At 36.6% G+C, this 11,479-nt stretch overlaps 1 protein-coding gene across 1 annotated transcript in view; it reads right to left on the bottom strand.

The window, feature by feature from the left end:
- Positions 1-656: 656 nt before the first annotated feature.
- VAX1 (ventral anterior homeobox 1) overlaps positions 657-11,479 on the bottom strand; it is a 33,767-nt gene continuing 22,944 nt past the window's right edge. Inside the window, exon 3 of the mRNA XM_056529375.1 lies at positions 657-2,503. Coding sequence (XP_056385350.1) covers positions 2,036-2,503 — 468 coding nt within the window. The 3' untranslated portion in view covers positions 657-2,035. The remainder of the gene's footprint in view (positions 2,504-11,479) is intronic.

The following is an 11,479-nucleotide window of genomic DNA, read 5'->3' as shown; positions in this document are numbered from 1 at the left end:
TGATGTTATGGGTCTGGTCTGGGGTCTTGTGATCTTATGAGTCTTGTCTGGGGTCTGGTGATCTTATAGGTCTGGTTTGGGGTCTGGTGATCTTATAGGTCTGGTCTGGGGTCTGGTGATCTTATGGGTCTTGTCTGGGGTCTGCTGATCTTATGGGTCTGGTCTGGGGTCTCTTATAGGTCTGGTCTGGGGTTTGGTGATCTTATAGGTCTGGTCTGGGGTCTGGTGATCTTATAGGTCTGGTCTGGGGTCTGGTGATCTTATGAGTCTTGGCTGGGGTCTGGTGATCTTATAGGTCTGGTCTGGGGTCTCGTGATCTTATAGGTCTGGTCTAGGGTCTGGTGATCTTATAGGCCTGGTCTGGGGTCTGCTGATCTTATGGGTCTGGTCTGGGGTCTGTTGATGTTATGGGTCTGGTCTGGGGTCTTGTGATCTTATGAGTCTTGTCTGGGGTCTGGTGATCTTATAAGTCTGGTCTGGGGTCTGGTGATCTTATAGGTCTAGTCTGGTCTGGTGATCTTATAGGTCTGGTCTGGGGTCTGGTGATCTTATAGGTCTGGTCTGGTGATCTTATAGGTCTGGTCTGGGGTCTGGTGATCTTATAGGTCTGGTCTGGGGTCTGGTGATCTTATAGGTCTAGTCTGGTCTGGTGATCTTATAGGTCTGGTCTGGGGTCTGGTGATCTTATAGGTCTGGTCTGGTGATCTTATAGGTCTGGTCTGGGGTCTGGTGATCTTATAGGTCTGGTCTGGGGTCTGATGATCTTATGGGTCTGGAGAAGAGTGGTATGTATTTATGGATCAGTTCTGGGATGTGAATTGATTTTGGCTTATGGGGCTTGTATTTGTTTAGCCTGTAGTCTGAACTTATTTAGGGGTTGGTCCTAATACATTTTGGAGTCTGATCTGGGGTTCTATATTTCTTGGTGGTAAGTTGTTAGGCATCGGTTGGAGTAAGTTTGGGAGAGATAAAGCAAAACTGGTAAATCTTTGTATGTTGGATTTACATGGAGGACTTTAGTCTATGGAGAGCCCTGAATGCAGATCTGGATGTGACTGGGGTGTAAGTCGTGATATATAACAGCAGAGTGCAGCTCTGGAAGTGATTGTAGTATAGGCAGAATGTTCATTGCAGCTCAGGAGGATTGGAATATAAGACATAAAAGTATATAATAGATCAGTCAAGGGTTTACACAGTGACGCAGCCTCCTCTGGAGTGTTATCCTGGGATATGTTCCGCTGCGGCGCTCGTCTTTGTGTTCATTTAACACAGTTTCCCTGAGGATCAGTCAGCAAATCACTGGATACAGCAGGTTGTGGTCTGCAAATCAGCGGCGTACATAGAGGGGGACATAGCAGAGACCAAATGCTATATATTGCTGGCGATGACATTGTATCCCACTGTCCTCCAATTGTCCCCCCTCTGCACCCAATATAGGGCAGGAGGGCAGCAGTACTCTCCGTTTCCCCTTCATAGTTACTTGTATTTGATGACCAATCTTCTCATAGGCCAGGTACAGGGGTGGACCAGTAACAATGGTTATGGGCCCCTCACCTGACTGGAGGATATGGCCCCCCTGACCCTCCCAGCAGCTTCATGGCTTCCATCTATGTACGCTGGTGCTGCCTGTAGTCAGTGCTGCTGACAGATGAGGAATATTCAGCGACTGTTTAGCGAACTCCGCAGCGACTGTAAGTGACAATGGACACTGTCCAGCTATGTCCGGGTCCGGTCCAGTAGAATCCCCAGAGCCAGGCGGCCCGTGTGCTTACAAAGTGACTGCTGGTGCATGAATTTGAGGAGTCATTTTCCTTGAGGTCAGTGGATATTTGACTCCCTAAGTGACCCACTGACTGCTACTTGTGACTGCCTGGCTGGTGATGCCTTCAGGTTGACATTACGATGGGGGGCACCTCACTCACCCGTGGCCCTGGGTTTGGGGGTACAGTGCTCTTACAGTAATGTTTGGGGTACAGGTACACCTATCAGGAAATGATCTTCACACAGGACACAGATACATACACAATCTGCATGGTCACTCCAGTGACTTCTTCTCTAGAGCTTCCTTGGAGGAACTTCTGGAGTAGGGCTCAAAGGCAGAGGAGCTGAGGTACCGGGCGGACAGTTCCTGGAGGTTTCCCGCCATTGTCAGGGGGTTGGCTGTGAGCCGGTTGGCCACTGTGCCCAGGAGAGATGGTACTGGCATGCCGAAGATACTGTGTCCAGTGGGGGAGGTGTGGAGTCCAGACTGGTGAGAGGGGGCGCTGGCGACTTCAGGGAGGGATGAGGCCCCAGGACCAGAACTGCTTGGGGCCCTTAAAGCACCTGTGGCACAAGCAGGGATTAGTCCAGGCAAACCGGGAGGGGACAGGAGGCGACCTTGTTCCAGAAGTCTGAGGACACTGCAGGTGGCCGCTGTCTCCGACACAACCGACCTCAACTCAGAGTCTTTCCCTTGGTCCTTCTTCTGTTTTGTTCTACGGTTCTGGAACCAAACCTTCACCTGTAATGGAAAAACAAAAGACATAAGATACAAATAGATCCTTTGGTTGTATTAAGATACAAATAGATAGATAGATATGAGATAGATAGATAAATATGAGATAGATAGATAGATATGAGATAGATAGATAGATAGATAGATGTGAGATAGATAGATAGATAGATAGATATGAGATAGATAGATAGGAGATAGATAGATAGATAGATATGAGATAGATAGGTATGAGACAGATAGATATGAGATATATAGATAGATATGAGATAGATAGATAGATATGAGATAGATAGGTATGAGACAGATAGATATGAGATATATAGATAGATATGAGATAGATAGATAGATATGAGATAGATAGATAGATATGAGATAGATAGATATGAGATAGATATGAGATAGATAGATATGAGATAGATAGATAGATAGATATGAGATAGATATGAGATAGATAGATATGAGATATATAGATAGATATGAGAAAGATAGATATGAGATAGATAGATAGATATATATGAGATAGATAGATATGAGATAGATAGATATGAGATAGATATGAGATAGATATGATATATAATATAACAATGACCATTACAGAGTTTATATTTTACTGGTCAGAAGTAGTCGGAGCCATGTTATATATGTAATATTCTTATTAATCAGCTCCTTTCATCCTCCTCCTTCCTTGGATATCTGCAGGGATCTCCTGTCCATTTATTACAGCTCTGTAGATATATATTTAGACGTCTTTAATTTATACTGGTGTCTTAGTCTTTACTATTCTCCCTAATGTAATACAGAGGCTCCTCCCTGCAGATATCTCATATACTCTCCAGGATAAACACTGATTATAACATGTGACTGGAGGATACATTGTTACATTATATCACATGACAATATATCACAATGTATCACTATACAGAATCCTATATCCCCCATATGATGGTCATGATATCACAGGGTCTTACTAGAATTATCCCATGTGACTGGATGATACATTGTTACATTATATCACATGACAATATATAACAATGTATCACTATACAGAATCCTATATCCCCCATATGATGGTCATGATATCACGGGGTCTTACTAGAATTATCCCATGTGACTGGATGATACATTGTTACATTATATTACATGACAATATATCACAATGTATCACTATACAGAATCCTATATCCCCCATATGATGGTCATGATATCACGGGGTCTTACTAGAATTATCCCATGTGACTGGATGATACATTGTTACATTATATCACATGACAATATATCACAATGTATCACTATACAGAATCCTATATCCCCCATATGATGGCCATGATATCACGGGGTCTTACTAGAATTATCCCATGTGACTGGGAATGAGTGATTTGTAACTATTAATAAAATGATCGGCAATGGAATTGTCACTGGCGGAGATCTAATCGGCTGGTTGGAAGACGATCGAGCCCCAGAACGACAATCTGACGATACGATTTGAGTTAATAATAATAATGAGGGGTCGAGCCCCACGAACACCCTGGATTTGATCCAAATTTTGGGGTGACCATGGCACGCAGAACTTTTGCGCAATAATAACACAAGGGATAAGGAACACGTGGCTGCGGCACACCCAGCATGCCTTATGACTTTCACGTGACCTTTATGTGTCATTCAGCTCTGGGTCCCATAGGACACCGCACAGCGGGGGGTATTAGACACAGATAAAGAGAGGGAGAACAAGGACTACTGATGCCTTTACAAATTATAATCTATACAATTCCACATCAAGCTGAGCAAAACATTAAAGGGGTGCTCCGCCCCTAGACATTTTATCCCCTATACAGAGGATAGGGGATAAGATGTCTGATCGTGGGGGTCCTGCCGCTGGGGACCCCTGCAATAACCCTGCTGCATTTGACGTTCGTTTAGAGCATCAGATGTAACGCCAAAAAGCTTGCGATGTCACGGCCGCGCCCTGCTTGTGACATCATGGCCATGCCCCCTCAATGCAAGTTTATGAGAGGGGGCGTGGCGGCCATCACGCCCCCTCTCATAGACTTACATTGAGGGGGCATGGCCGTGACTTCACGAGCGTGGCGGGACCGTGACATCACGAGCCGCTGCACCATATCGCCAGTTCTATGGAGTGAAGGGGATATGGGGATAAGATGTTTAGGGGCAGAGTACCGCCTTTAATCTGTTAACTGACCTCAGATGGGTACCTACCTGCAGAAGTCTGTTGGTGCACTACAAATTCCAGCCAGCTGGGAACCAGCCCATATAAGCTATGACATTACAAGACGACAAAAGCATTGTTTAGTGGGCTGACCTCACATGGGGACCTCCTGTCAACTGTTGCAATCCAGTTGGTGCACTACAAATCCCAGCTAGCAGTGAACCAGCCCATATAAGCTATCACATATAAATACCTAGCAAACTGAGCAAAGCAGTGGGCTGACCATTATTTATTTGTACGTATTGAAAACATTGTGAACGCAGCATAGCCGTCTAAAGCGGTAGTTATGTGTATTTTCTGGGTTTAATCAAACAAAGTACAAAATTTTCTGGGTGTAACGTAACTGCGCAGTTAAAAGCATTGAAAGTGAAATTGACTAGTAGGTAAGTGACAATTTACCCCTCAAAAAGATAAAAATAACCTCTAAATATTTTACATAAAAAAAATAATATGTCTGGAAAAGGAATTGTTGGACGGAGTCGCAGACAGAGCCCCCAGCCATGTCCTCTGCCAGTAAGAATGTTGGTGGCAGTACCAGCACCAGTACAGGTAGCAGCAACAGCCAAATACCTGGTGGTAGTAGTAGCAGCTGCATCACCAGGAAAAAGCACTCACTGTCTTTTAGGGGTTGTGTGGTTTAGAGGAAAGTATGGCCCCTGAAGACTGGTTGACATGTTTGAGGTTGTCTCAGGAGGTAGAGTCTGATGATATGATGGTGAACCAGCTGGCTACTAAAACTCCCACCAGTCCACCACTACCTGCTGTACGCTGGCTACTACTATCCCCACCAGTCCACCACTGTCTGCTGTAGGCTGGATACTACTACTTCCACCAGTCCAAAGCTGCCTGCTATACACTGTAAACTACAACCCAACCAATCCACCACTGTCTGGGTTCTACAACTTCCACTGGTCCATTGCTGTTGGCTGACTACTTAAACTTCCATTAGTCTACTGCTGTCTGCTACAACTTCCACCAGTCCACCACTGCCTGCTATACACTGCATACTACAGTGGGGGGGGGGGGGGGGGTAGTATTTAATCAGCCACCAATTGTGCAAGTTCTCCCACCTAAAAACATGAGAAAGGCTGTAATTTTCATCATAGGTATACCTCAACTATGAGAGACAGAATGAGAAAAGAATCCATAAAATCACATTGTCTGATTTTTTAAGAATTTATTTGAAAATATGGTGGAAAATAAGTATTTGGTCACCTACAAACAAGCAAGATTTCTGGCTCTCACAGACCTGTAACTTCTTCTTTAAGAGTCTCCTCTGTCCTCCACTCGTTATCTGTTTTAATGGCTCCTGTTATCAGTATAAAGGAAACTTGTCCACAACCTCAAACAGTCACTCTCCAAACTCCACTATGGCCAAGACCAAAGAGCTGTCAAAGGACACCAGAAACACAATTGTAGACCTGCACCAGGCTGGGAAGACTGAATCTGCAATAGGCAAGCAGCTTGGTGTGAAGAAATCAACTGTCGGAGCAATTATTAGAAAAGGAAAAACATTCAAAACCACTGATAATCTCCCTGGATCTGGGGCTCCACGCAAGATCTCACCCTGTGGTGTAAAAATGATCACAAGAACGGTGAGCAAAAATCCCAGAACTACACGGGGGACCTAGTGAATGACCTGCAGAGAGCTGGGACCAAAGTAACAAAGGCTACCATCAGTAACACACTACACCACCAGGGACTCAAATCATGAAGTGCCAGATGTGTCCCCGGTTTAAACCCTTAAAGGGGTACTCCGGTGGAAAACTTTTTTTTTTTTTTTTTTTTATCAACTGGTGCCAGAAAGTTAAACAGATTTGTAAATTACTTCTATTAAAAAATCTTAATCCTACCAGTACTTTTTAGGGGCTATATACTACAGAGGAAATGCTTTTCTTTTTTGATATCTCTTCTGTCACGGCCACAGTGCTCTCTGCTGACCTCTGCTGTCCATTTTAGGAACTGTCCAGGGCAGCATATGTTTGCAATGGGGATTTTCTCCTGCTCTGGCATCTGAGGGGTTAATGGCGGACATCCGCGGGATCGCGCATGTCCACCATTACCGGCGGGTCCCTGGCTGCTTATAGCAGCCGGGACCTGCCGCGCATGACGCGGGCACCGGTCATGGTGTGTTAAGTACCACGGCACCATGACGTTCATTTACGTCCATTGTTGTTAAGAGGTTAAGCCAGTACTTGTCCGGGCCCCGTCTGAAGTTTGCTAGAGAGCATTCGGATGATCCAGAAGAGTTCTGGGAGAACATATTGTCAGATGAAACCAAAGTAGAACTTTTTAGTAAAAACTCAACTTGTCGTATTTGGAGGAGAAATAATGCTGAGTTGCATCCAAAGATCACCATACCTACTGTGAAGCATGGGGGTGGAAACATCATGCTTTGGGGGGTGTACATAAAAAAAAAAAAAAAATATATATATATATATATATATATATATATATATATATATACAGGCAGTGGTGTATATAATTATGTATATAATACAGGCAGTGGTGTATATAATACTATATATAATACAGGCAGTGGTGTATATACTACTATATATAATAGAAGCAGTGGTGTATATAATAATATATATAATACAGGGAGTGGTGTATATACTACTATATATAATAGAAGCAGTGGTGTATATAATAATATATATAATACAGATAGTGATGTATATAATACTATATATAATACAGGCAGTGGTGTATATAATAATAATAATAATAATAATATATATAATACAGGCAGTGGTGTATATAATACTGTATATAATACAGGGAGTGGTGTATATAATAATATATGTATAATACAAGCAGTGGTGTATATAATAATATATATAATAAAGGCAGTGGTGTATATAATGCTATATATATATATATAATACAGGCAGTGGTGTATAAAATACTGTATATAATACAGGCAGGGGTGTATATAATAATAATATATATAAATATATATAATACAGGGAGTGGTGTATATAATAATATATAAAATACAGGCAGTGGTGTATATAATAATATATGTAATACAGGGAGTGGTGTATATAATACTATATATAATACAGGGAGTGATGTATATAATACTATATATAATACAGGGAGTGGTGTCTATAATACTATATATAATACAGGCAGTGGTGTATATAATAATAATATATATAATACAGATAGTGATGTATATAATACTATATATAATACAGGCAGTGGTGTATATAATAATAATAATAATATATATAATACAGATAGTGATGTATATAATACTATATATAATACAGGCAGTGGTGTATACAATAATATATATACAGGCAGTGGTGTATATAATAATATATATAATACAGGCAGTGGTGTATATAATAATATATATAATACAGGGAGTGGTGTATATAATAATATATATAATACAGGGAGTGATGTATACAATAATATATATATACAGGCAGTGGTGTATATAATATATATATAATAATAATAAAATAATATATATAATACAGGGAGTGGTGTATACAATAATATATATATACAGGCAGTGGTGTATATAATAATATATATATATAATACAGGGAGTGGTGTATATAATAATATATATAATACAGGCAGTGGTGTATATAGTAATAATATATATAATACAGATAGTGATGTATATAATAATATATATAATACAAGCAGTGGTGTATATATATTATTATATACACCACTGCCTGTATTTTATATATATATATATATATATATATATATATATATATATATATATATATATAATTATATACACCACTGCCTGTATTATATATATTATTATATACACCACTGCTTGTATTATATATATATTATTATATACACCACTCCCTGTATTATATATATAGTATTATATACACCACTGCCTGTATATATATATATATATATATATATATATATATATATATATATATATTATTATATACACCACTGCCTGTGTTATATATAGTATTATATACACCACTCCCTGTATTATATATAGTATTTATACACCACTGCCTGTGTTATATATATTATTGTATACACCACTGCCTGTATTATATACATAATTATATACACCACTCCCTGTATTATATATAGGATTATATACATCACTATCTGTATTATATATATATTATTATTATATACACCACTGCCTGTATTATATATAGTATTATATACATCACTATCTGTATTATATATATTATTATTATATAATACAGACAGTGGGGTATATAATAATATATATAATACAGGGAGTGGTGTATATAATTATGTATATAATACAGGGAGTGGTGTATATAATAATATAAATAATACAGGGAGTGGTGTATATAATAATATATATAATACAGGCAGTGGTGTATATAATAATATGTATAATACAGGGAGTGGTGTATATAATAATATATATAATACAGGCAGTGGTGTATATAATAATATATATAATACAGGCAGTGGTGTATATAATAATATGTATAATACAGGGAGTGGTGTATATAATAATATATATAATACAGGCAGTGGTGTATATAATAATATATATAATACAGGCAGTGGTGTATATAATAATATATATATATAATACAGGGAGTGGTGTATATAATAATATATATAATGCAGGGAGTGGTGTATATAATAATATATATATAATACAGGGAGTGGTGTATATAATAATATATATAATACAGGGAGTGGTGTATATAATAATATATATAATGCAGGGAGTGGTGTATATAAAAATATATATAATACAGGGAGTGGTGTATATAATAATATATATAATACAGGGAGTGGTGTATATAATAATATATATAATACAGGGAGTGGTGTATATAATAATATATATAATACAGGCAGTGGTGTATATAATAATATATATAATACAAGCACTGGTGTATATAATACTATATATAATACAGGGAGTGGTTTATATAATAATATATATAATACAGGCAATGGTGTATATAATAATATATATAATACAGGGAGTGGTGTATATAATAATATATATGATACAGGGAGTGGTTTATATAATAATATATATAATACAGGCAATGGTGTATATAATAATATATATAATACAGGGAGTGGTATATATAATAATATATATAATGCAGGGAGTGGTGTATATAATAATATAATACAGGGAGTGGTGTATATAATAATATATATAATACAGGCAGTGGTGTATATAATAATATATATAATACAGGGAGTGGTGTATATAATATATATAATGCAGGGAGTGGTGTATATAATAATATATATATAATACAGGCAGTGGTGTATATAATATATATAATACAGGGAGTGGTGTATATAATAATATATATAATACAGGCAGTGGTGTATATAATAATATATATAATACAGGGAGTGGTGTATATAATATATATAATGCAGGGAGTGGTGTATATAATAATATATATATAATACAGGCAGTGGTGTATATAATATATATAATACAGGCAGTGGTGTATATAATAATATATATATATATAATACAGGCAGTGGTGTATATAATTATGTAGATAATACAGGCAGTGGTGTATATAATAATATATAATACAGGCAGTGGTATATATAATAATATATAATACAGGCAGTGGTGTATATAATAATATATAATACAGGCAGTGGTATATATAATAATATATAATACAGGCAGTGGTGTATATAATAATATATATATATATATACAGGCAGTGGTGTATATAATTATGTAGATAATACAGGCAGTGGTGTATATAATAATATATATAATACAGGCAGTGGTGTATATAATAATATATATACAGGCAGTGGTATATATAATTATTTATGTAATACAGGCAGTGGTGTATATAATAATATATATATAATACAAGCAGTGGTGTATATAATAATATATATATAATACAGGCAGTGGTGCATATAATAATATATATACAGGCAGTGGTGTATATAATTATTTATATAATACAGGCAGTGGTGTATATAATAATATATATATAATACAGGCAGTGGTGTATATAATAATATATATATAATACAGGCAGTGGTGTATATAATAATATATATATAATACAGGCAGTGGTGTATATAATAATATATATATATAATACAGGCAGTGGTGTATATAATAATATATAATACAGGCAGTGGTGTATATAATAATATATAATACAGGCAGTGGTGTATATAATAATATATAATATAGGCAGTGGTGTATATAATTATGTATATATAATACAGGCAGTGGTGTATATAATAATATATAATACAGGCAGTGGTGTATATAATAATATATATATAATACAGGCAGTGGTGTATATAATAATATATATAATACAGGCAGTGGTGTATATAATAATAATATATATAATACAGGCAGTGGTGTATATAATAATATATATAATACAGGGAGTGGTGTATATAATAATATATATAATACAGGGAGTGGTGTATATAATAATATATATATAATACAGGGAGTGATGTATATTATACTATATATAATACAGGCAGTGGTGTATATAATAATATATATAATACAGGCAATGGTGTATATAATAATATATATAATACAGGGAGTGATGTATATTATACTATATATAATACAGGCAGTGGTATATGTAATAATATATATATACAAGGAGTGGTGTATACTATATATTAGAGGCTGTGATGTTATAGACATATAATAATAATAATAATAATAATAACAATTTTGATATAATAATAACATTATTTATTTAGTATAGTTCATGCAATGCTATATA

The sequence above is a fragment of the Hyla sarda genome, chromosome 7 (genome assembly GCF_029499605.1).
Source record: "Hyla sarda isolate aHylSar1 chromosome 7, aHylSar1.hap1, whole genome shotgun sequence".
NCBI classification, from domain to species: Eukaryota; Metazoa; Chordata; class Amphibia; order Anura; family Hylidae; genus Hyla; species Hyla sarda.
The sequence above is the reverse complement of the archived record's forward strand: the minus strand, read 5'-3'. Positions and strand labels throughout refer to the sequence as shown.